The following is a 27,561-nucleotide window of genomic DNA, read 5'->3' on the forward strand; positions in this document are numbered from 1 at the left end:
CACTGCTGTATTTTAGCCTGCAAAACTGTTTAGCTGTTGTTCGTTTTTTTTGTTTTGTTGTTTTGTGTAGTGTTCCAATAAAAGTAAATATGAGCATTCACATACCCGCTGCATTTTGCTCCAATCACTACGACGGCCGTGACACCGACAGTTGAACTTGAGGTGAGGAAGAATGTTTCAGGCCTACTAGAGTTACTCCTATAATCTAACAATATAATGCTTATCTTTATTCAAAATATTATAATACAAAATGTAAGAATTAGCCTCCTTCTGTATGTCTATATCTGTATAGCAGATGCAATAGCCATCTGACATAAAGAAATGCATTGGTGTCGTAGCATGCCACGGCATATCTCTATCCTTCTGGGGCTAGACCTAAACTTCTCTTCCTTTATATAGGCTACATATACAGTACCAGTCAAAAGTTTGGACACACCTACTCATTCAAGGATTTCATTATTTTTACTATTTTCTACAGTCGTGGCCAAACGTTTTGAGAATGACACAAATATTAATTTCCACAAAGTTTGCTGCTTCAGTGTCTTTAGATATTTTTGTCAGATGTTACTATGGAATACTGCAGTATAATTGCAAGCATTTCATAAGTGTCAAAGGCTTTTATTGACAATTACATGAAGTTGATGCAAAGAGTCAATATTTGCAGTGTTGACCCTTCTTTTTCAAGACCTCTGCAATCCGCCCTGGCATGCTGTCAATTAACTTCTGGGCCACATCCTGACTGATGGCAGCCCATTCTTGCATAATCAATGCTTGGAGTTTGTCAGAATTTGTGTTTTTTTTTTTGTCCACCCGCCTCTTGAGGATTGACCACAAGTTCTCAATGGGATTAAGGTCTGGGGAGTTCCTGGCCATGGACCCAAAATATCGATGTTTTGTTCCCTGAGCCACTTAGTTATCACTTTTGCCTTATGGCAAGGTGCTCCATCATGCTGGAAAAGGCATTGTTCATCACCAAACTGTTCCTGGATGGTTGGGAGAAGTTGCTCTCGGAGGATGTGTTGGTACTATTCTTTATTGATGGCTGTGTTCTTAGGCAAAATTGTGAGTGAGCCAACTCCAATGGCTGAGAAGCAACTCCACACATGAATGGTCTCAGGATGCTTTACTGTTTGCATGACACAGGACTGATGGTAGCGCTCACCTTGTCTTCTCCGGACAAGCTTTTTTCCGGATGCCCCAAACAATCGGAAAGAGGATTCATCAGAGAAAATGACTTTACCTCAGTCCTCAGCAGTCCAATCCCTGTACCTTTTGTAGAATATCAGTCTGTCCCTGATGTTTTTCCTGGAGAGAAGTGCCTTCTTTGCTGCCCTTCTTGACACCAGGCCATCCTCCAAAAGCCTTCGCCTCACTGTGTGTGCAAATGCACTCACACCTGCCTGCTGTCATTCCTGAGCAAGCTCTGTACTGGTGGTGCCCCGATCCCGCAGCTGAATCAACTTTAGGAGACGGTCCTGGCGCTTGCTGGACTTTTTTGGGCGCCCTGAAGCCTGCTTCACAACAATTGATCCGCTCTCCTTGAAGTTCTTGATGATCCGATAAATGGTTGATTTAGGTGCAATCTTACTGGCAGCAATATCTTTGCCTGTGAAGCCCTTTTTGTGTAAAGCAATGATGACGGCACTTGTTTCCTTGCAGGTAACCATGATTGACAGAGGAAGAACAATGATTCCAAGCACCACCCTCCTTTTGAAGCTTCCAGTCTGTTATTCGAACTCAATCAGCATGACAGAGTGATCTCCATCCTTGTCCTCGTCAACACTCACACCTGTGTTAACAAGAGAATCACTGACATGATGTCAGCTGGTCCTTTTGTGGCAGGGCTGAAATGCAATGAAAATGTTTCTTTGGGATTCAGTTCATTTGCATGGCAAAGAGGGACTGTAATTAATTGCAATTCATCTGATCACTCTTCATAACATTCTGGAGTATATGCAAATTGCCATCATACAAACTGAGGCAGCAGACTTTGTGAAAATTAATATTTGTGTCATTCTCAAAACTTTTGCCCACGACTGTACATTGTAGAATAATAGTGACGACATCAAAACTATGAAATAACACATATGGAATCATGTAGTAACCAAAAAAGTATTAAACAAATCAAAATATATTTTATATTTGAGATTCTTCAAAGTAGCCACCCTTTGCCTTGATGACAGCTTTGCACACTCTTGGCATTCTCTCAACCAGCTTCACCTGGAATGCTTTCCAACAGTCGTGAAGGAGCTCCCACATATGCTGAGCACATGTTGACTGCTTTTCCTTCACTCAGCGGTCCAACTCATCCCAAACCATCTCAATTGGTTGAAGTCGGGTGATTGTGGAGGCCAGGTCATCTGATGCAGCACTCCATCACTCTCCTTCTTGGTCAAATAGCCCTTACACAGCCTGGAGGTGTGTTGGGTCATTGTCCTGTTGAAAAACAAATGATAGTCCCACTAAGCGCAAATCAGATGGGATGGTGTATCGCTGCAGAATGCTGAGGTAGCCATGCTGGTTAAGTTTGCCTTGAATTCTAAATAAATCACCGACAATGTCACCAGCAAAGCATGACCTCACCATCACACCTCCTTTTCCATACTTCACGGTGGAAACCACACATGCAAACATCATCCGTTCACCTACTCTGCGTCTCACAAAGACATGGCGGTTGGAACCAAAAATATATTTTTTTGACTCATCAGACCAAAGGACAGATTTCCACCAGTCTAATGTCCATTGCTTGGGTTTCTTGGCCCAAGCAATTCTCTTCTTCTAATTGGTGTCCTTTAGTAGTGGTTTCTTTGCAGCAATTCGACCATGAAGGCCTGATTCACAGTCTCCTCTGAACAGTTGATGTTGAGATGTGTCTGTTACTTGAACTCTGTGAAGCATTTATTTGGGCAATAATGTCTGAGGCTGGTAACTCTAATGAACAGCAACCCTACTTCCCACGGCTATGCCTACAAGGTAGGGAGGGATGTGTTTGCTGTTTGTTGAAATTGACATAGTATATTTATTGTGGTGTTGAAAACGCAAGCCATGTCAGTATGTTTTGTTTATTGGTTGAATGGCGCATTGGCACAGAAACCTGTTGGTGGAACATGTTACAAATACACTATTATACACAAAAGTATGTGGACACCCCTTTAAATTAGTGGATTTGGCTATTTCAGCCACACCCGATTCCATGGCGGAACAAGCCTAAGATCACCATACGCAAAGCCAAGCGTCGGCTGGAATGGTGTAAAGCTCGCCGCCATTGGACTCTGGAGCAGTGGAAACGCGTTCTCTGGAGTGATGAATCACACTTCACCATCAGAGTCCGACAGATGAATCTGGGTTTCGCGGATGCCAGGAAAACGCTACCTGCCCGATTGCATAGTGCCAGCTGTACATTTTGGTGGAGGAAGAATAATGGTCTGGGGCTGTTTTTCAAAGTTCGAGCTAGGCCCCTTAGTTCCAGTGAAGGGAAATCTTAACACTACAGCATACAATGACATTCTAGACGATTCTGTGCTTCCAATTTTGTGGCAACAGTTTGAGGAAGGCCCTTTCCTGTTTCAGCCTGACAATGCCCCTGTGCAGAGAGAGGTCCATACAGAAATGGTTTGTCGAGATCAGTGTGGAAGAACTTGACTGGCCTGCACAGAGCCCTGACCTCAATCCCATCGAACACCTTAATGATGAATTAGAACCCCGACTGCAAGCCCGGCCTAATTGCCCAACAGTGCTCGACCTCCCTAATGCTGTTGTAGCTGAATGGAAGCAAGTCCTGCAGAAATGTTCCAACATCTAGTGGAAAGCTTTCCCTGAAGGGTGGAGGCAGTTATAGCAGTAAAGGGGGGACCAACTCCATATTAATGCCAATGATTTTGGAATGAGATGTTTGACAAGCAGGTGTCATGGTGTCCACATATTTTTGGTAATGTAGTGTATTTTATATAATTGTAAATATGGAATCAAAATGTTGAAAATCTGATTTTCCCTAGCTGATCATTGTCTGCAACTGTGGTATGAGCATGTGCTACGACGCAATTGGACAATGACTACTGCCAATAGCCAATGAGCACTAAGCACATGATGGCGAAGAGGAACGCAACAACAACAGGCATGTTGTTGCTAGTTACCACATCCAGAAAGTCAAAACTGGCTATATCATAAAAATTTATGAAAATAAATAAATACATTGGTGGTGTTAATTTAAGGTTAGAGTTAGGTATAAGGTTAGCAGTGTAGTTAGGGTTAGGTTTAAAATGACATTTTAAGAAGAGAAATTGAGGAAATATGCGGGGTTTATTGGTGGAGCTGTGGAGAGGATGCAGCTGTCAATATTACGTTTTCACCTTCAATTCCCTCTGTAGAACACCAGACAGGATCAACTAGGAAATTATCGTGTAATGCGAGCACCCACGTCCTGGGGTTGAGGATGCGAGGAATAAAAATATTTGGGACAAGGAAATGGGGTAACGGTAGTGCCCAGCATAACAAACTAAGCTTTCAGTGCCACCTTGTGGCTCTGTTCTGGGATTTACAGTCTTTGCTGGAATTACGTATTTTCTCTAGGCAGAACACGGCCAAGGGGAGAACAATATCTATTGGTGTGTCAGCACCTTCCGCACCTGGAACAAGCAGTATATATTACGTGTCCAGTTGTACAATAATCATATCGTGAAATTGAATGGAAAATGTACCCAAAGGTTCAAATCCATGGGAATATGAAGTGAGCTATATCAGGTGAGCCATATCATAATATTTTATTATGGGGTTGTTGAATGTAACTAAATGTATATTTTCATATAGGCCTATTCAACTGAACAGCTGTATATTTCAGAATGACGTCATTCATTCAAAGAAAAATATGCATTGTCAGTGTAAAAGCTAGCGTCATTCATTCAATCTATTGTAGTTTATTGTTACGATTCATTCAGTTTTCCCTGTGCTTTGTTTCTGTGTGAACTTGTAACTCAGCTTTATTAAAAAGTGCATAGCCTGCACTTCATTCAAAGCTTTATTCCTTATTTATTTAAAGTGCACACACATTTATTTAACAGATTGTACAATTTATTCGAATACGGCTTTCTAATATATATATAGAGAGAGAGAATTTGGCTAATTTTGTCAATATTTGATTGTCAGAAGCGCGTTTAGAACGTTGCAGAACTAGTCCCGCTTCCTTTATTCTCAGAACTCCTCTTCCGTAAAAGTCCCCTCCCTCCGCTCGCGGTTCACCGCTCATACTTGTTTATGGAGGCCAGCAGACTCGTATTGAGGCCCACTCTTATTTTGGCAGTGAGAATCAGTTTTGTACAATGCTTAGTCATGGTGAGTTACAGCTTTCCCCCGTTCCTATGTGGCGCACAGACAGCGATGGAACTATTCAGCTATGTGAGTCTATTTTACTATTAAGAAAGCCGATCACGATTGCTTTTAAAGATATATAATATTAGTGATTTTGTCGCGAGAATGTTAATGTTCATGAATGATTTTTCCGATTTCAATCGGTAACATTTTTTACACGAATCGAGTCGACACCAATAATGCCAGGCAGTTACTGACAGCGAAGCTAATTTTGATTGCCTGACACTGTTTTTCACAGCGTTTACTTTTAATAGCCGTGGTGTTTTGTTGCTATAGCCTAATAGTACATCGACTGGTTGCCTAATGGTCATATTTGTTGTGAACGAGTAGTGAGGTATTAACGTCAGTGCATGCCAACACTTCAATGTGTTTAGCTATAACTGTTACATGTGACTCACCAAGCAAGCTAAATGTATCACTGTAGCCTATTTGTTGGCGAAATCGCAATCCCTTTGTCTGAAATCTGTAGCAAAATCATATGGTGCTATATAATTGCGCGGTAAGCACTTTCTTTACGTCAGTTTACATAAGGACTCTTGACTTCTGGGTCATGTTTTGGTACACGCAGTTCCGTAATTTGCTCCCTCATCACAGTCAGTCCACGATAAGATGAGTCACTGGCGAAGGCGCATTGCCAGTCTCTATCAATCTTGTTTGAAATAAGCCTTCGTTTTTAATACAGGTGGGCATTGTTTCAGATAGTTTAGGAAAGGTTAGGCTACCGGTAGACGATCAGTTTGTCTTTCGTCTAGTGTCAATATCTATCAAAATGTGCAATGTCTGTCTCAATTAATTATTTAAGAAGCGCGAGAAAGTTATGGGATCGAGTTACTCGTGTAACTCCGATTAAGCAACAATACAGATTTTCCCAGACAATCCAGCAATTTTGTAGTCTACTTTGTTGCAAGTGCGTATCTCTCATGTCGCACATCAAATTGAAACATATTGTCATTCTCTGCGAAGTAACGTTATCGTATTTGGCGCGGAGAAAGTGTCCACTTTAGGCCGGGGATCGTAGGCCTGTTGACGGATAGCTCTAGTGTAAATCCCTGTAATATGGATATCTTCCATACAGGGTTCCAGCGTGATCTGCCCAGAAGAGTGTAGCCTATAGACAACTTGACTACGAGGGCAGTTTCTAATTTACAAAGCTGGTCCCATGAATTGCAACGCGTTATGGGATATTAGAACCCCTTTGTCTTAACGTGTAGGTTGTAATCTTCAATGTTAACTAGCTGGATAGATGTTTTTTGTCTTGCATTAGCTTCAATTGCAATTTTTCACCCACCTTATGATCTGCTTCAGACTGCTTGCGTTCTGCCTAAGCTGCGTAACTACTACTATGCTTGAGCTGGTCCCATGGTTGATTCAGAGCGGTAGACCCTCTGCATTATTGTGACTCCATTGTCTTAACCTTCCTATCTTAAACCTAAGCATGGGTACACTCAAAATTTGACAGTGGAGGCTCCTCAGGAGTGCATTTCATAAAAATAGTGAAATTAAAGGTAACCTTTTTAGATAACACTATACTAAATATATTCACCTAAATTGATTAAAACACACTGTTTTGCAATGAAGGTCTGCAGTAGCCTCAACAACACTCTGTAGAGTAGCGCCATGGTGTAACCGGAGGACAGCTAGTTTCCGTCCTCCTCTGGGTACATTGACTTCAATACAAAACCTAGGAGACTCATGGTTCTCACCCCCTTCCATAGACTTACACAGTAATTATGACAACTTCGGGATGAGGTCCTCCAAGCTATCAGAGCTCTTGAAGCATGAACTGACATGTTGTCCACCCAAAGGATCAGATAATTAATCTGATACTGGAAGCATAAACTACAGCTAGCTAACACTGCAGTGCATAAAATGTGGTAAGTAGTTGACTCAAAGAGAAAGACAATAGTTGAACAATTTTATTTCCTAAAAAATGAATAAGCAAGCAAGAGCTAGCTATATTTTGTTGTATTTTCTCAACTTTCACATACTTAGTTAGCGAATGCAGCTAGATAGTTTAGCCTACTCAAACACTGCTTAAACAGAGAGGGATGCCATGTTAGCTAGCAGGCTATGGCTATCCAACACTGGAACTTTTTTTTGTAGCGATTACTATGCTTTAGTTCTAGTAGCTATGTTGTTTATGAGTATGATGTTAGCTAATATGGTGACAAAGATGTAGGCTGTGTGTAGCTGTTATGATGGTTTGGAAGGTTTTTTTTTGCCTGGTCACAGACAGCTGATGTGTTGTGCACTGAAGTCCACAAACAAAGGCGAAAAATTGAGAGGAGGAGAGCGCGAAGATGTGAGAAGGAATTAACAAGCAAAGTGATCATGCTGATTGTATGTGGCTGCTATGAAAGCGAACTGTGTTTGTGTCTGGTCAGGGGTGTATTCATTCTGACGATTCTGTTGAAAAAGGTTTCTTAAACAAATGAAATGGGGATAAACACCTGAATTTCTCCAATAGAAACTCTCATTTGCAACTGTTGGAGTAATGATTACACCCTAAATCAGCTAGATGCAGGCAAGAGAGTGCAAGGCGGTATTCAATGTGTCAATGTCTGTAACCTTGATTACTCAAAAAAAATTCTCAACTTGTGCACCTATGTTGTAAACTTTCATTCATAGGCTAGGTTGTAGCAACCTCATGATGGGTATTGGGAAAATGTGAGTATTGTGTAGTAACCGAAACCTATCAATGTTACATTGAGCTGGGTGAATGGAATGTGAATGACAGTCATCCAATATGCTGTAATAGAAACAAGGCTATGCTCATAAAAAAAAAAATCGTTCTCCCTCATATTAAATGGCACCGACAGCCACTGCTGCCAGTCCACCCATTATGACTTGAATGGGGACGCCCGTTCTATTCATTCTATTTCTATGGTAACACCACAAGTCATGGGACCGATATTAGCTTTTTCTGCGCATAATGTTCAAATAATTTATAAGTGACTTTGTTGAGCTTCACAATCAATTTTAGATATTTTCCCATGATGTGAATGGGATTTGTGCCACAAATACTGAAACGTTAGCATGTGGAACCAGTGCCAGGGAAACTAAACCAAAGCATGAATTGCTGTCATAACTTGTTCATAGACTGCTTACAGGGTAAGGAAACCATTGTCATTTTATAATTTGGGTCAACTATCCCTTTAATGATTTCCCTTGTACCTATTGCTGCGTTCTTGTGCTAGTCGGATCAAAGAAATTGACATTTTCGACTTGTTAACCGCTTGAACGCGGCACGTGTATAACCACAACCAATTAGCGAGTCGGAAATTGTAGAGTTTCCTAGTTCCGACTAGCACGTGAACGCGGCATATGTTTGTCCTTTGTAACTGCAGGATTTTCTTTGGGTGCTGAAATCTGTTGTTTTTGATTAAAAACGTCATTTTATGTGACGTCTGTCAAATTGCACCCCGTAATCCAGTTTTTCAATGGAGTAGGAAGTTACGACTTCAAGCATGCACCACCACACGATACTTTCATAAATATCCATTCTTTAACGCTTACCGTGTACCTGTGCTTGTCCTGATTGTAATAGAGTTGCCAGTTGAATTTGGAATGCATATTTTGATAAAATTGCATTCTATACGTCCGCTTCCAAAACTGAAAGTTTGTCCTGCCATGATGGGCTGCTCCTTCTCAGTTAACAAATAGCTCCCTTGGCAGGGTTCATGTAAAATGCTACTTTTATCAAAAAATACAGATTTTAGTAAACAAAGAAAAGCTTGCAGCTACACAGAACAAACATAGGTACAAGGAAAGCATTAAAGAATTGACATTTTTACAAGTATCGACTGATGGTGACTCGATGTAGTTGAGTTAGCCTACAGTCCACCTACACTCGTCTCAACTCAACTCCATCGCGAGATGTACACTGAGTGTACAAAACATTAAGAGCACCTGCTCTTTCCATGACAGATGGACCAGGTGAAAACTATGATCCCGTGTTGATGCTGCTTGTTAAATCCACTTCAGTCATTGTAGATGAAGGTTAAAGACCAGAAGGATTTTTAAGCCTTGAGACAATTGAGACATGGATTGTGTATGTGTGACATTCAGAGGGTGAATGGGCAAGGCAAAAGATTTAAGTGCCTTTGAACGGGATATGGTAGTAGGTTTGTGTCAAGAATTGCAACACCGCTGGGTTTTTCACGCTCAACAGTTTCCCGTGTGTATTAAGAATGGTCCACCACCCAAAGGACATCCAGCCAACTTGACTCCAATGCTTCTCACAGTTTTGTCAACATGGACCAGCATCCTGTGGAACACTTTTGACACCTTGTAAAGTCCATGCTTCAACAAATTATGGCAGTTCTGAGGGCAAAAGGGCAAATCAATATTAATTAGGTGTTCTTAATGTTTTGTGCACTCAGTGTGTGTATATATCATCGTTGAGTAAACTCCGCTAGTTGAGGGGGTGAGTTCTTCCATGATGAGTACACTATGTGAGTTGTCAGAGTGAGTGTTGAGCAACAGGCTACTATTAAACTGTGAGGGACAGGCCTTCCATGAGATTTCACACAACAAAGACAATATAGGTCTACTTACCACTAGGCCTACTGCTGCTGTGTAGCCTACATCTAGGTATAACTCCTACATCTCCTCGTTAAGATATAACTCCTACATATCCTCGTTAAGCTATAATGGGTAACTAACTAAACATTCCTACAATGCAGTGCCTTTTCTTACCCCAGGAAATATCACTTCTTCTTTAGTGTAAAATATAAGGTCAGGTGTCCTTTTACCTTAAACACAAAAATATGGATATTGAAACTGAATTGTAATGCATTTGGAACTGTTTTCTTAGTGGATGTCGGTGTTTTGCCATGTCTCTGGATGTTATTCATCAACTTCCACAATAAATATAAGCCATAAAATATTTAGAGCCTTTCTTCATTATTTTATAGTCCTAGTTAAATTCTCTCAATGTTTTTTTCATGATTATTGTATTTTATTCAAGATTGTCTGTGTATCCCTGATATCCCTTTTCACCCTGTTAGTTTGTTGTAATTCTCAATTTAAGAAAACAACCTCTTTAATTTATTTGGTGAGAAAACAACAGTGCAAAGCTAAATAAATATAAACACTCAGTTGGATCTATTTTTCCATGTTTCATGTTAGTCTGTATGTCCAACTCATAAATGTCCACCCTGTTAGGCTAAATTATAGATAAAAGTTACCAAATTTCAAAAGCTTAAAATATGTTTGATAGAGAAGTAAAAGTAATTTAAGCTCAATCTTGCTCACTCACAGTGCGATGGCTAATTTAGGCCCAACATTTCCACCCGGTTAGGTTACACCCTGTTAGGATTATGCGCCTAACCGGTAAAAAAATAATAAATAATGAAGTGCCTGAGCTTGACCAATATGTTTATCACAAAGTCAAAAGTCCTTTTTCTGAACTTTTTTTTTAAAGTTACGAGGTCCAAAAGACACTGCATTGTAGGAATGACCCAACTTTACTTCAGTTAGGCCTACACACTGTAGTAATATATCAGTGTTCAATGTAAGCATTGTCTTCTTTACAGAGAATCATCCAACCACATAATATGAATCTAATATTGGTTTCACTTCAGTGAGTTGTACAGGATTTCATGTAATATAAAGGGAGGGTAGTAGAATGACCAAGATAGAACTGTAGGTAGGCAGACCATACAACTAAGTCTGCGCCCAAATGGCACCCTATTCCCTACGCTGTCCCCATAAGATAACCTGTTTTTGGTTCCAAGGGTAACCGTTTTGGGTTCCATGTAGAACCCTTTCCACACTGGGCAGTGCATGGAACCCAACATGGTTATACATGGAACCAACAAGGGTTCTTCAAAGTGTTCTCTTATGGGGACAGTCGAAGAACCCTTTTAGGTTCTAGATGGCACCTTCTTTTCTAAGAGTTTACATAGTGCACTACTACTAGAGTCCTATAAGCCCTGGTCAAATGTAGTGCATTACATAGGGAATAGGGTGCCATTTGGGAGGCGTGTAAAACAGGTAGGCCCTAACTTGTCCTCCAGCCCTTCAGTTCAGCCAGTCAGTTCTCTTATCTACTTGTACAGGTAATCATTATGTGCAAAACATAACATTGCAGTTATGTTACCCACTCAGGCCAGAGCAGCTGCAATAACGCGATAACAATTGTTGCTGAGTAACTTTGACTCTCTATAGTGACTTTTGTATTGGCCTAGTTGTGAATGAACAGACTTAACACCTGTATAGCCTGTAGCTTACGTGTGTGTGTGTGTGTGTGTGTGTGTGTGTGTGTGTGTGTGTGTGTGTGTGTGTGAAAGAGAGGTTATTTTCCTACTCTCCACTGCTGTAGCCAGATTGGTCACAGGACAGTCCAGGGGGAAAAAAACACTGTCACGATGACTAATTCAATTCTGTCCTAATTTAAGTCACTCACTCTGTCTTCCTCAATAGGAAGTACGTCACTCGGATCAGACTCTCAACTAGTGGTTGGGCTATCTTACCCACTCCCTGCCAGACCTGGGTTCAGACTCTTTTACAAATCTTTCAAATTGAGCATTTGCTCTAGTCTGCCTGAAGAGCCAGATGGGTGGGGTTTGCACTTTTGAGACAGCTCTATTGGTTCCATTGCAGCAGGTACGCTCAATCAAGCACAGATGCAGTATTTGAAATGATTTCTAATGGTATTTGAACCCAGGTCTGGGGGGGGGAATTTGTAGAATTTGTGTAGACACCCAAGCTCTCCAAGAGCTGTGATGTTGTCTAAAAGCATGTTGACTCTAGTCACAGTGACTAAGAGAAACTGTGACCCTTCCCAAGAGGATTCATGGGTGTGACTGTAAACTCTGATTACCTTAAAGGTATATCTCTTTCTGTTCTAGAACAGTCTTTTGTTCTGACTGGAGTGATTGAGGTTGGATGGCTTTGGGATGTTATTTAGCTGAGTCATTCGCTTGTTGATTTAGTATGTTATACAATCTCGAAAATGAAAGTTCTAGCTCCAGACTGGTATCTGTTTTGATCAGACATGGAAATAAGTGCTAAAATCTAATTAAAGGAAGATGGTGAACAAGCTATGAAGGGAAAGTACTGACATTTTGATGCAGGTACAGCCAACTAGTGTAAAAATATTATTTAAATATTGTCAGTACGATATATCATCAAAAAGTATATCCCGATATGTAAATGTATTGATTTCTTTCCCCCATCACTATTAGGTAAACCCTATCCACCCTAACACCTAACTGTCCTGTCTTTTCTCTCTTCTCTTCTAGTTGCCAACGGCGCCCAGACCTTCCCAGTAAATACAACAGTGCAATTTGAGATTCCAGAGCGGGGCGACTTCTGGGAAAGCTTCTAGAGTGGAGCAACTGATCAACCAAACTAAACTGAGCTCCCCCCTCTCATTCCTGAATCCTCAGGGCTGCTAGCTTACGCTGACGACATTTCTGGCACCTGCTCTTTTTTCTCTCTCTACAGAGTTTAGGAGTTTACACCCCTCTACTACCCTATCCTTGTCCCTCTTCTACCCAACTCCTGGCAGAAGTGTAGCTAGTTCCATGAGCTAAGTCCTGATTATAATTATGACCACCATTTAAGACGCAGTAGTATATCAGTGTCTGTTTTTTGGGCCTCGGAGTGAAAAATGTATAAGCTTATCTTCACAGGCAGAACATGTTTCAGTTGGGAATTGATTTCTGTAGATGCTTGAAATAACTTAACTTAAAAAAAGGCAACTTCGGAATGGAGTAGTTGGACTTGAGAGAACATGTCAGAGTACTAGACACGTCTGTCTGTTTTTCCGACTGTTGCTGACTCTCTCCTTTATTCAGAAAGTTCCCGTTTAGGATAAAAACATATCAACAAGCGGACGTGATAACAGTAATTTCCCTACTGCGTCTTTTCGGACTTGCTGCATACTTCCTGCCATAAAGACCATACATCTTGCTGTTCCTTTAATTAAAAGACGAGGAGAAATTTACTCAAGGGCAGGTGGGAGAGAATCTAGAACACTGGTTTGAATGATGCCATAAATCGTGGTGGATTACGATTGGCCTGGTTATAACATACATACATAACCATGACTGGCAGTTCATGTAGAAGAAGTATTCTTTTTAGTTTTACACTAGCACCTGAATGTGAACTATGGCTGGGCTTGTGGAATAAGTAAGACTGTACTCTTATAGACACAATGGCTGGAATTGAGGAATAAGGAGTAAGGGCTAAAAAAACGTCTTTCGGACCTTTCTAAGAAAGCCGATTTGGTACTCTCTGAACTCTACAGTCACAGACATACATTCAACCAAAAAAACAACAAAGACCATAGGAAAGGGTCCTAGCCTTCTACAATCCCTCCCTAGCTCCTCCAGTTTTCAACATTTCCCTAGTGTCTCCTTGCCCCTCAGTGAGCAAGGATGTCTGGCAGTAGTCACTCCCAATACTGTTCTTAGTTGTTGTCACAGCTTCAACAGAAGCACCAGGAAGGATCCTTCGTCAGTCAGGATGTCTAATGAGTGCCCGACGGAGTGCAAGGCGGTGGTGACGCCGTCGACTCGCAACGGCCACCGCGTCTTCAGCTACACGCTGGAGAGCCACACAGCGGCCGCCTTCGCCATCATGAACGAGCTGCGGCTGGACGGCCAGCTGTGCGACGTGACGCTTCGTGTGTGCTACAACGACCTGGAGGCCGTGGACTTTGTGGCACACAAGGTGTGTAGCATTGTGTCAATAACGGTTATGCTATGGACGGAGTCTGGTGTAGCGCTAACGCTCCTGACTTTAGACTACTCGTGCCCCCTTGGCGATGGGGGGGGGGGGGGGGGTCTGTGCCCGTCTCTTCTTGTCCTCATGCTTTGTCTATACCCAGATTTGTTTCTAACACGATTCTGTCTGACACCCCCCCCCCCCCCCCAAAAAAAAAAATGTCTGAAAGAAATTATATGTTCGGCAATCCGATCTCCTTTAAAGCTCCAATGCAGCTGTTTTTATTTCAAATAATTTCTGGGTAACAATTAAGGACGTTACTGTGATTTGACAATTTTAATTGAAAACAATAAACACAGCTTCCTAGCAAAGAGCAATTTCTCAAGCAAGAATTATGATAGGACTGTCTAGGAGTAATCTGAATGGGGAGGGGAAAACTAGCTGTTATTTGCAGAAAGGTTTGGAACTCTCTTTTTTTTATTGGTCTGCTAACGTAATGTCACCAGGCAGGCCAAAACTCCATCAAGCAGCTCTTACATTAAATGGCATTATCATAATTTTCACAATTTCACAGTATTATTCCAACTTCAGTGTGGAAATGTATATAAAACACAGGAAAATTACGTTTTTGACAGCACTTGGCCTTAACATTAAAAAAATACATATATACATACACACACACACACAGAGAGTTGAAGTCAGAAGTTTACATACACTTAGATTGGAGTGATTAAAACTCGTTTTTCAACCACACAAATGTATTGTTAACAAATTATAGTTTTGGCTGTTGTGTCATGCACAAGGTAGATGTCCTAAGTAATTTTTCCAACAATTGTTTGCAGACAGATTATTTCACTTATTATTCACTGTATCACAATTCTAGTGGGTCAGAAGTTTACATACACTAAGTTGACTGTGCCTTTAAACAGCTTGGAACATTTCAGAAAATGTCATGGCTTTAGAAGCTTCTGATAGGCTAATTTACATAATTTTAGTCAATTGGAGGTGTACCTGTGGATGTATTTCAAGACCTACCTTCAAACTCAGTGCCTCTTTGCTTGACATCGTGGGAAAAGCAAAAGAAATCAGCCAAGACCTCAGAAAAATATTGTAGACCTCCACAAGTCTGGTTCATCATTTGGGAGCAATTTCCAAATGCCTGAAGGTACCACGTTCATCTGTACAAACAATAGTATGCAAGTATAAACACCATGGGACCACGCAGCCGTCATACCGCTCAGGAAGGAGACGTGTTCTGTCTCCTAGAGATGAACGTACTTTGGTGCGAAAACTGCAAATCAATCCCAGAACTCCAGCAAAGGGCCTTGTGAAGATGTTGGAGGAAATAGGTACAAAAGTATCTATATCCACAGTAAAACGACTCCAAAATCGTCATAACCTGAAAGGCCGCTCAGCAAGGAAGAAGCCACTGCTCCAAAACCGCCATAAAAAAGCCAGACTATGGTTTGCAACTGCACATTGGGACAAAGATTGTACTTTTTGGATAAATGTTCTCTGGTCTGATGAAACAGAAATAGAACTGTTTGGCCATAATGACCATCGTTATGTTTGGAGGGAAAATGGGGAGGCTTGCAAGTCAAAGATCACCATCCCAGCCGTGAAGCATGGGGGTAGCAGCATCATGTTGTGGGGGTGCTTTGCTGCAGGAGGCACTGGTGCACTTCACAAAATAGATGGCATCATGAGGCAGGAAAATTAAGTGGATATATTGAAGCAACATCTCAAGACATCAGTCAGAAAGTTAAAGCTTGGTCGCAAATGGGTCTTCCAAATGGACAATGACCCCAAACATACTTCCAAAGTTGTGGAAAAATGGCTTAAGGACAACAAAGTCAAGGTATTGGAGTGGCCATCACAAAGCCCTGACCTCAATCCTATAGAAAATGTGTGGGTAGAACTGAAAAAGGGTATGCGAGCAAGGAGGCCTACAAACCTGACTCAGTTACACCAGCTCTGTCAGGAGGAATGGGCCAAAATTCACCCAACTTATTGTGGGAAGGTTGTGGAAGGTTATCCGAAACGTTTGACCCTAGTTAAACAATTTAAAGGCAATGTTACCAAATACTAATTGAGTGTATGTAAACTTCTGACCCACTGGGAATGTGATGAAAGAAATAAAAGCTGAAAGAAATCATTCTCTCTACTATTATTCTGACATGGTTATGCTAGTGATTTCGGGGGACCTTTAAAAGAGGAGTGAATGGTGATCTCGGGGAATCTCATAACACATTGGAAAAGTTTATTAACAGATATATTGCTTCATTGAATTGTTTGTACACTGTAGGAGCCCTACTTGTTTTATATGTTTGAGATATCAAGCTGACAGTTCATGTCTACAGGTGGTGCTGGCATCGTCCTCTCCGGTCTTCAGAGCCATGTTCACCAACGGCCTGAAGGAGTGTGGGATGGAGGTGGTGCCCATCGAGGGGATACACCCCCGGGTGAGTGTTACAACACATTTTATAAGACTTGCCACAGGCATGTAATAAACCTTTCTAGCTGTTGGCCTAAAGTAAAGTGTTAACCAACTCTATTGAAACCAACTGTATTTTCATGTGAGAATCCGTGAGTAATAGTAGTGAAGACTAGATAGATGAGGGAGACCTGCGTAAGTAGGAGGGTGGGAAGGCCGACTTTCATCCAGGCGTGTCAGTAGAGCTAGAGTTTTAGAAATCCCAGTTGTAATTATCCACGTTGCATTCAAGATAGGAAGGCAGTCACTCCACGTTTTCCTACGAGGGACCAAAGATTGACTCCATAGGAGAAAGAGTTGTATATCAGTGGTAAAAATATGCGTGCGTGCGCACACACACACCTGCTTTTATCGCTGGCTTCTTTGTTCCAGCTGGTGCGTACAGCCCCACTGAGTTAGCTCCGGAGAGATCGTAATCATGCCGCTGCCTTTAGACACGCAGACACACCAAGCTCACAGAGAGTGCAGGATTAGCCATGTTGACTAATGAGGGAACTGATAAACCAGCAGCTCTCTGACTGCTCTCTCTCTGTCATAGGCTAACTCAGAACTGTGCCACACTGTCACGGCTTTGATAGTATTTATTGTGTTACTATTTTTATTTGCGAATTGTCTTACTTTTTAACTCTGCATTGTTGGGAAAGGGCTCGTAACTAAGCATTTCACGGTAAAGTCTACACCTGTTGTATTCGGCGCATGTGACAAATACAATTGGGATAGATCGGTTTTATTTGATTGTGTAGTTCCTCAGTACTGAGGCAGATTGTGTCAGTCTGGACCCTCATGCAACAATAATGATGTAAATGAATCAACCCCTTTCTGTCTTCCTGTCTCTTCTAACTACTCTCGTCTCATTCTCTCTCTCACCTGCCCTCCTCTCTCTTTTCCATGTCCCATCTCTTCTCTCCATCTCCAATCTTTTCTCTTCCTTTCTCTCTCTGCAAATCCCTCCTCCTCTCTCTCCACATCCCTCCTCCTCTCTCTCAGGTGATGGGCAGGTTGATAGAGTTTGCCTACACGGCCAGCATCTCTGTGGGGGAGAAGTGTGTGATCCACGTCATGAACGGCGCCGTCATGTACCAGATCGACAGCGTGGTCAAGGCCTGCTGCGACTTCCTGGTTACGCAGCTGGACCCTAGCAACGCCATCGGCATAGCCAGCTTCGCCGAGCAGATCAGCTGCACGGAGCTCCATCAGAAAGCTCGGGAATATATCTACATGAACTTCAGCCAGGTATGTGGTGTAGATACTGTTTTCTGGATTTGAGCAAATATCTACTTCCCCAGGGTCGGATGACCTCATGGATACTATTTTTATGTCTCTGTATCTAGTATGAAGGAAGTTAGAGGTAGTTTCGCAAGCCAATGCTAACAAGCATGTTATGACCTCTAATATCCTTCATACTGGACACAGAGACATAAAATGGTATCCACGAGTTCATCTGACTCTGGGGAAATAGATAAGCTTCATTGCCAACATCCCGAAGTATCCTTTTAAAACACACACATCCAGTTAGCTTTCCCCCCTCATAACTGATTCAGGATCAGCTTTGCCTAACCTCGTTCTTTGGGTTTTGCGATTCTCCAAACCATAGAGGTAGAATCCTTTTAAACTCATGAGGGGAGTGAACAAGTACACACTTCGGAGAGAATGATAGTCTCTTTTCTCCCCCCGAGTTGGAAAAGTCCAGAATCCAGAGCATGCTCACTGTTGATGGTACGAAGTGTTTCACCATGACACTTTGCTCCTTGACCTTTCGATATGCCCTATGGGGTTTCCCAGGAAATAACCACGTCGCCTGACTCCAATCAGTTGAAATAATTCAAGCAGATACTGTGCATCTCTCCTTATCTTCATTTGATATGGATGAGTCATTCAGTCAACCTTATCGTTAGTTTCACTGTCAGGCCATTCAGCTGCTATACAGATGAATGGCTTTTCTCAGATCTGTAGTCCTTTCCTGTAATTGGTGTCTTTGAAAAGCCAGAGACCGTTTCCTCAACTGACTCGCTGTGTTTAGTTAAGGGAAACGTCAAGGCTTTGCTAGGGTGGAGCACCACCACCTGCACCACAGTGTGTTATCACTGAGCAAATAGTCTCAGCTGTTACTGTACACCATCTTCCTTTCTTTTCTGCTTTGGCCCTTGGTGAACACTCAACATGAATAATCGTACTATTGTGTGGTAGTGGGTTAGGTGAGTGTGTGTTGGGTTAGTTTTGTGCATGAGTTGGGTGAGTCGTGTGGAATCAGAGCGTTGTGTGGGCGGGCTCATGGGGGTTTACCTGTATGTTCAATATACAGGCAGTCAGTCTGCATAACTTCACAGGGAGTCAGACTGAAACTGTTACCATGGAAGAGCTGGTTGGTTGGCTGGTTAACAGGGAGAGATGTCTCGTATATATTCTGCAAAGATCACTGATTACTCTCTCTCTCTCTCTCTCTCTCACGCACACGCACGCGCACACACACACACACACCACACACACACACACACACACACTCCCACAACCAAAAGAATGATCATGAGTCATAAGATGAATACCAGTGGTGTACTGTGTGATTCAGTGTACTCCATTGAATAAAAATGTTTTCAAAATGCTTCGTTAATCCCCTTTTTAATTCTTAAAGCCTAACAATTGCCCATGCACCATATCCAATAATTCCTTGTTATTTTCCATGACTTCATTTTAGACTGGCAACCAAGTGATGCCTTTCTTTAAACAGTCTCCTTCTTTTCCTCCTTCTCACGTTTAGGTGGCGACCCAGGAGGAGTTCTTCAACCTCTCCCAATGCCAGCTGGTCACTCTCATCAGCCGCGACGAACTCAACGTGCGCTGTGAGTCGGTGGTATTTCAGGCTTGTGTGGCGTGGGTCCGGTACGACCGGGAAAACCGGCGGCCCTACGTCCAGGCCCTGCTCCAGGCCGTGCGTTGCCACTCCCTCACCCCACACTTCCTCCAAGCCCAGCTGCAGTCTCTGGAGTGGGACGACCAGTGTAAAGACTACCTGGCTCAGATCTTCCAGGACCTCACCCTCCACAAGCCCACCAAGGTGAGATGGATGGATGGTATTTTGGGTAAAAAATGTTTACAGTTAAAGTTCAAAAGCCTCACTCTCCATTGTTTCTGATGTGCATCAATGACCTTGCTGCTGTATCTAGCACTTAACGTCCAATACTGATGCCAAAAACCTTGATTAAATAAAGTAAAAAAAACTACAAAGCCGGCCTCCAGAGTGGCGCGGCGGTCTAAGGCACTGCTTCACAGTGCTTGAGGCGTCACTACAGACCCGGGTTCAATCCCAGGCTGTGTCACAACCGTCAGTGACCAGGAGTCCCATAGGGCGGCGCACAATTGGCCCAGCGTCGTCCAGGTTAGGGGAGGTTTTGGCCGGGGGGGGGGCTTTACTTGGCTCATCGCTCTCTCCTTGTGGCGGGCCGGGCGCCTGCAGGCTGACATCGGTCGTAAGTTGAACAGTGTTTCCTCCGACACATTGGTGAAGCTGACTTCCGGGTTAAGCGGGCGGGTGTTAAGGAGCGTGGTTTGGCGGGCCATCGACCTTCGCCTCTCCAGAGCCCGTTGGGGAGTTGAAGCGATGAGGCAAGATCGGAATTGACATTGGAAGGAAAAAAAGGGCATAAAAAAAAAAAAATCTAAAATATTTCCAACGTATTTTTCTCCAAGGTAATCTCCTGATGGATCAATTGATTGATACATTTATGTGGTCCTCCTAGGTGATCTCGTGCCGCACCCCCAAAGTGCCCCAGCTCATCTACACGGCAGGGGGATACTTCCGTCAGTCCCTGTCCTATCTGGAAGCCTACAACCCCTGTACTGGGGCCTGGCTGAGGCTAGCTGACCTTCAGGTCCCCCGGAGTGGCCTGGCTGCCGTGGTCATCTCTGGGCTGTTCTACGCTGTCGGAGGAAGGAACAACGCTCCTGACGGGAATATGGACTCCAACACGTTGGATTGTTATAATCCCATGAACAACTGCTGGTTGCCTTGTGCTCCCATGAGTGTACCCAGGAACAGGATAGGAGTGGGGGTGATTGACGGGATGATCTATGCTGTCGGAGGGTCGCATGGATGTATTCATCATAACAGCGTGGAGAGGTTCGTAGAACTGAGATCTGATTGAGAGGTTTGATGAAGGGAGCGGGAGTTGCGTTTTTGTGTCCTTAGGTTGGGGTTATGATTGGTTAGGTATGTAGGATTGGAACAGTGCCCTTTGCGCCATAGGACTTGGTATTTTCTGTGCGGAGCAAAGTGATGTTATACAAGGTGTTAAACTCAGCAAAAAAAGAAACATGCCTTTTTCAGGACCCTGTCTTTCAAAAATAATTTGTAAAAATCGTAGTAACTTTACAAATCTTTATCGTAAAGGGTTTAAACACTGTTTCCCATGCTTGTTCAATGAACCATAAACTATTTAATGAACATGCACCTGTGGAATGGTCGTTAAGACTAACAGTTTACAGATGGTAGGCAATTAAGGTCACAGTTATGAAAAGGTAGGACACTAAAGAGGCCTTTCTACTGACTCTGAAAAACACCAAAAGAAAGATGCCCAGGGTTCCTGCTCATCTGCGTGAACGTGCCTTAGGCGTGCTTCAAGGAGACATGAGGACTGCAGATGTGGCCAGGGCAATAAATTGCAATGTCTGTACTGTGAAATGTCTAAGACAGCGCTACAGGAAGACAGGATGGACAGCTGATCATCCTCGCAGTGGCAGACCATGTGTAACAACACCTGCACAGGATCGGTACATCCGAACATCACACTTGCGGGACAGGTACAGGATGGCAACAACAACTGCCCGAGTTACACCAGGAATGCACAATCCCTCCATCAGTGCTCAGACTGTCCGCAATAGGCTGAGAGAGACTGTACTGAGGGCTTGTAGGCCTGTTGTAAGGCAGGTCCTCACCAGACATCACCGTCGCCTATGGGCACAAACCCACCGTCGCTGGACCAGACAGGACTGGCAAAAGTGTTCATCACTGACAAGTCGCAGTTTTGTCTCACCAGGGGTGATGATCGGATTCATGTTTATCGTCGAAGGAATGAGCGTTACACCAAGGCCTGTACTCTGGAGCGGGATCAATTTGTAGGTGGAGGGTCCGTCATGGTCTGGGGCGGTGTGTCACAGCATCATCGGACTGCGCTTGTCATTGCAGGCAATCTCAACACTGTGTGTTACAGGGAAGACATCCTCCTCCCTCATGTGGTACCTTCCTGCAGGCTCATCCTGACATGACCCTCCAGCATGACAATGCCACCAGCCATACTGCTTGTTATGTGCGTGATTTCCTGCAAGACAGGAATGTCAGTGTTCTGCTATGGCCAGCGACGAGCCCGGATCACAATCCCATTGAGCACGTCTGGGACATGTTGGATCAGAGGGTGAGGGCTGGGGCCATTCCCCCCAGAAATGTCCGGGAACTTGCAGGTGCCTTGGTGGAAGAGTGGGGTAACGTCTCACAGCAAGAACTGGCAAATCTGGTGCAGTCCATGAGGAGATGCACTGCAGTACTTAATGCAGTTGTTGGCCAAACCAGATACTGACTGTTACTTTTGATTTTGATCCCCCCTTTGTTCAGGAACACATTATTCCATTTTTTGTTAGTCACATGTCTGTGGAACTTGTTCAGATTATGTCTCAGTTGTTGAATCTTGTTATGTTCATACAAATATTTACACATGTTAAGTTTGCTGAAAATGAACAAGGTTGACAGGGAGAGGATGTTTCTTTTTTTGCTGAGTTTATATACAGTATATATTTTTTTTATCTCAAGGAAAGTATTTGTTGTTTGTGCCTAAAAATAAACCAGGAAGAAATGACTGTCACGATTTCTCAACCTCACACTAAATTTAGTTCAGTTGGTTGATTTGTGTGCGTCTCTATCCTGCTCCACTGGTTTTGTCAGTGTGTTTGACTGACAGTGTCTCTGTCCCCTCCTCCTCAGGTATGACCCAGACAGGGACCAGTGGCACCTGGTGGCCCCCATGTTGACGCGGCGTATCGGGGTGGGCGTGGCGGTCATCAACCGGCTGCTGTACGCGGTGGGGGGGTTCGACGGCACACACCGTCTCTCCTCCTCAGAGTGTTATAACCCAGAGAGGGATGAGTGGAAGAGCATGGCTGCCATGAACACTGTGCGCTCTGGGGCAGGTGAGGAACAAAGGGAGCACACTGACTTTGGACAGAATTTACAGTCTGATTCTCTACTTTTCTGGGTGAAGGGTGGAGATTCAGGGTGAAACCTGTGTGTAGGCCTAAAGTCCCACCTGTGTCAAGAAGGCCCTTCTAATGAACTTTGACCCATCAGGTGTGTGTGCGCTGGGGAACCGTATCTATGTGATGGGGGGCTACGACGGCACCAACCAGCTGAACACAGTGGAGCGCTACGACGTTGAGACTGACACCTGGAGCTTTGCAGCCTCCATGAGGCACCGGCGCTCCGCCCTGGGGGTCACCGCGCACCATGCGAAGATCTATGTACTGGGTGGGTATTGTAAAAGCAGGTTCCACTGCAACAATGCTTTAGCCTAATTATGAGTCATTTGCTTCGGGGGCAAGAATTCTTTCTTTGAACGCAGTAAAAAAGCCCTGGAGTCCGCCCCAAATACCTATTTTGTTTTAGCTAATACATTATGACAGAATCAACCCCCAGATGATGTGCAGTATTTAGTACTACAGTGTTTAGGTCACATTTAGTTTTCCAGTGTGGAAGTGACATAGAGAGAGCATATCTTAGTGTTTTTAAGTGTTTTTATTTATTTATTTTGTTGAATTTTTGGTTGTTTTTGATCATTTGTTGAGAGACATCCGGTGGTGACTCACGGAATTGCAGGATTGATTATGGCAAGTCAGTTTATATTTGGCAGCTAGCTCCATTTGAATGATGCAGGAGCAACACCTGGTAAACAGCATCGGCTTTTTGGCCTCCTGCTCCGGTTCCTAGAGGGAAGTGGACTGCGGTGTGAGGTGATGCAGAGGCTCGCCTCGTAGGGCGCGTTTCAGGACTACTGCTGAGGTGTGGCGGTCATGTTTGCGCTTTTACAGTCCCTGAAGCATGACCCAGGTGGGTGCTACCAGCCTGATCTAGATAGGAGAAGCTGTGAACATCGACAGACAACGAGGTACCCGATGAAGAGCTCCATGGCCTGTCTGTCAGATGTCTCTGCCTCCCTGCCTGGCTGTTCCATCAATGCTCCCTCTGCTCATAATACTACCTTTCTGAACTGCCTATGATGAAAGACCATCTCCCAATAACTACCAGATCCTCCTACATTTTTTTGTTGTTAAATTGTTTTTTTTTGTTTTTTTAAAAGCAACTTTGCGATTCAACGTGTAATGAAAAGCACTATATAAAATACATGTGGTGTTATTTACATTTGAGATACAATTCTCATATGTTATAAAAGTGTTATAAATCCCATCCTGTCCTAAAGAGTGCTTCTCTTCTCCTCTGTTCTACAGGAGGATATGACGGGAACACGTTCCTGGACAGCGTGGAGTGTTATGACCCGGAGACGGACACGTGGTCGGAGGTGACCCGCATGATGTCGGGCCGCAGTGGCGTGGGCGTGGCCGTTACCATGGAGCCCTGCCAAAAGGACCTGGCCCAGTGTCTGAAGCATGAGAGGACGGAGGTCACTGGCGGTTGTGAGGGTGGTAGTTTGGGGTGTTCAGGGACAGGAGGGGACTCTGGATCGTACCATAACTCCAGACACGGTGCCTTCGGCAAGGGGACTTGAGTCGTACGCTCTCCACCATCCCTGGCTCAGTCCTCTTCAGTCTTCCATGGAAAAGCGCCCCCGCCTTGAATAGAAGACAGAAACACAGGTCTTCTGAAAAACACAAGATCGCAGAGGCCCTCTGTTGGTTTCACACAACTTCAGTCATATGCGACAAGTTGTTTAATGATAAATTGTATATAGTTTATGATCTAGCACGTTGATTCACTCACTGTTCCTGTGATAACAATGCAGATGGGCAAAGTCATAGAAATAGGAGTTCTAGATTGTTTAATCTGTTCAAATCTACTTCTATGTGCTCCATCCCATACAACCACAGTAGCACTATAGCTCCCCCTTGGACCAATGACCAATGTTTCCCTGGTCTACACCAAGAGGAGAAAGGGATGTACAATATATTTGAAAGGCTACTAACTAACCTCTGTCTACTAAATTAGTAGTCACTTTTTTCTATTTCAAGACCAGCCTGTGCAGATAAACCAAATATTTTGGGGAGGGGAAGAAATATACAAAATTGCATACCTTCAACAACAAGAAAGTGTAAGACAAAGTACCTATTGCTGAGAATTTTCCTGAACAGCAGTAAATGCGAACTTGTAGTGTATTCAAGGTTTAAAAAGGCTTCTAAAGTTAGAATTTTCCACTTAAAAATGTTAGATTTGATTTTCCCTAATGAAAAATGTATCAACCCTACACAAAAATGTCCATTAATTATAATCCACATAATTCACATTTCCTGTTGATGCAGGATTCTTTTCCTACTGTAGCAAACTCTCAAATTTAAGATTCTACATCTGTAGTACTTTTGGCAAAGTCTGTGGACAAATGGGGAATTTTAGGGTTTTCCTAATAGAAGTGCCATTACTATGCCTGCTGGCATGATTACCACCATCAGTATACAGACCACTCTCTGGTGGCAAGAAAGCACGTTGGTGCTCGGGCCAAGGGTTGGAGACTTAGCCTACAGTGGTCGAAGTAGGCCTAGAGAGCCCCAAGACTGAGTCTAGATACTATCGGCTCAATAGCGCCGCAAACCAATCACAAAGAATTTGTGGGATGGGAATGTACTGAACAGTTTTTAGAGTAGGGAACTCACAAGGACCGCCCATAAGGACAAAGAAGTGTCAATTTTAAAACATTACACACAAATATATCTCTAATCTTCCCCCTGCAATTGCTTTTGGGTTTTAACACCCATACACACCTGGCCAAACCACAGGTCAAGTGACCATTGTTGTGCATTAAGTCACATTGATAATGTCACTAAATGGGAAGAAGAAAAGAAAAGGGCTGAGTCCCAAATGGCACCCTATTCCCTATGTCGTGCACTACATTTGACCAGAGCTCTATGGGCCCTTATCAAGAGTAGTGCACTAAATATTTCCTGATGACTCACACTGAATTGAATTCCGCTGCTCTATCGATGGAGAAGGAATGTCAGTGGGCCAGAGCCTGCCAAAACTAAATTGGGAATAGAGTGCTATTTAGTATGGGCTACTTAAAGAAATGTATTTGTAACAGCGGTTTAATTAAACTACAAAGGTTTTTTTAAGTGATGTTTTGTACATTGATATTATATTCCAATGGAGTCTTGTACAGAAGAATTTAAGAGCTGAAGTTTTTTATTTATTAATTTTGTCAATTTTTTCTTGCTTGCTTTGACTGACTACAATGACTTTGTATTAAAATGGGACTCTGATATTGTTTTCCTGCTAATGAGAAGCATGCATTGTATTTAGGCATGCCTGTTGAATGCCTACATTTGTAAAGAAAGGTTGCCTCTTTTGAAAGGGACTTTTTTTCCTCTTCTTAGTAGTTAAAGAAATATAATAGAATATTTAAAGAAATGCTTTGTACATTTTTCAGCAAACAAACACTGTACAAAACACATTGTATATTAAAATATGTTTATTTTAACAGTGGCATATGTTTCTTTGTCAAAATCCCAGTTCTGGGCTTGTATTCACACAGCGTCTGATTTAGAAGTGCTGATCTAGGATACGTTTTTGCCTTTTCGATCAAAATGAATAGAGGGTGATCTGAGCCTAGTTTAGCAATACTCCAATTAGCTTTGAGAGAGAGGCACCTGGATCCGGTTCGTTAGAACCATCGATGAACTTGGCCTTAAAATACTTTTGGGAAACCGGGCCCTGATCGGGGAGTGTCTGCACAAAGACAGTACAGTACGACGATGGGCAGAAACTGCTTCTCCAATAGAAATCCCCGATCACGCTCGTAGCCGATGTCATGGCGAATTTGGCTGCTAAATTCATGCGCAGAAGCACGTAATCGGTTCTAACGGTCGTCTCGCGCCGAACTGCGCATGTGCATGCCGTCAACTCAAAGGCATGCCTTCGATATATCGTTTTTGGCGAAAATGAAAACTTGTCAGTTTGTCACTTTCAGGAGGTTAGTCATAACATGCTCAGCTACTTAAGACATTGTCTCGAATCTCGGTTGTGCCTTTTAGATTTCGAAAACGTTTACAATTAAGGAAGACTTTTTCCACTTCTCTAATTGACTTCTCTAACGCCAAACTCCAGCCTGGTCTGCTTCAGAAGCGTTCCCGGAAGTCTCGCAATATTGCTCTTCTGGGTTTAGAAACTCTGTGGTCTGCATCATGTTGCCACAAGATGGCGCCTAAACACAGATTTTCGTCATACCACCAGATGGCCACGATATCACAAGTTATTGATGATAACATTGATGATGTGGATTTTGGATTAAATATTCAATATCAAAATAATAGTTCACATATTTTACTATTAAGGGTTTAATGTTTCATATTTGTTCAATATTATTTCTTATTTTATAAGCTGTAGGCTATAAACCAAGTAATTAATTGTAAGTACTGGGCATTCATGATGACTTGACATTTCGCATTCCCTTGGTGAATCTGGCAGCGGAATGCAAAATAGGCACTGGGCTACAGTAGATTTAGATAAGTAGCCTAAACTCAACTCCATATACACTACATGACCAAAAGTATGTGGACACCTGCTCGTCGAACATCTCATTCCAAAATCATGGGCATTAATATGGAGTTTGTACCCCCATTTGCTGCTATTTCAGTCTCCACTCTTCTGGGAAGGCTTTCTAGATGTTGGAACATTGCTGTGGGGACTTGCTTCCATTCAGCCACAAGAGCATTAGTGAGGTCCGACACTGATACTGGGCGATTAGGTCGGGCTCGCACTCAGTGTTCCATTTCATCCCAATGGTGTTTGATGGGGTTGAGGCCAGTCAAGTTCTTCCACACAGATC

At 43.0% G+C, this 27,561-nt stretch overlaps 1 protein-coding gene across 4 annotated transcripts; it reads left to right on the forward strand.

The window, feature by feature from the left end:
• The first annotated feature begins 4,535 nt into the window (after positions 1-4,535).
• LOC106590064 (kelch-like ECH-associated protein 1B) lies at positions 4,536-26,214 on the forward strand. 4 transcript variants are annotated; one of them, XM_014180602.3, is made up of 9 exons: positions 4,536-4,740; positions 12,612-14,046; positions 16,401-16,502; positions 17,522-17,767; positions 19,290-19,586; positions 20,269-20,648; positions 22,503-22,708; positions 22,866-23,042; positions 24,020-26,214. In XM_014180602.3, the coding sequence occupies exons 2-9, from the start codon at positions 13,840-13,842 to the stop codon at positions 24,295-24,297; spliced, it is 1,893 nt and encodes a 630-aa protein (XP_014036077.2). In that variant the 5' UTR covers positions 4,536-4,740; positions 12,612-13,839; the 3' UTR covers positions 24,298-26,214. The 4 variants fall into 4 exon arrangements, with proteins under 4 accessions (XP_014036077.2, XP_014036074.2, XP_082822184.1 ...); XM_014180599.3 differs by lacking the exon at positions 4,536-4,740 and adding an exon at positions 5,226-5,391; XM_082966058.1 differs by lacking the exon at positions 4,536-4,740 and adding an exon at positions 6,028-6,046.
• Positions 26,215-27,561: the final 1,347 nt, after the last annotated feature.

The sequence above is a fragment of the Salmo salar genome, chromosome 02, assembly GCF_965601325.2.
Source record: "Salmo salar chromosome 02, fSalSal1, whole genome shotgun sequence".
Lineage (NCBI taxonomy): Eukaryota > Metazoa > Chordata > Actinopteri > Salmoniformes > Salmonidae > Salmo > Salmo salar.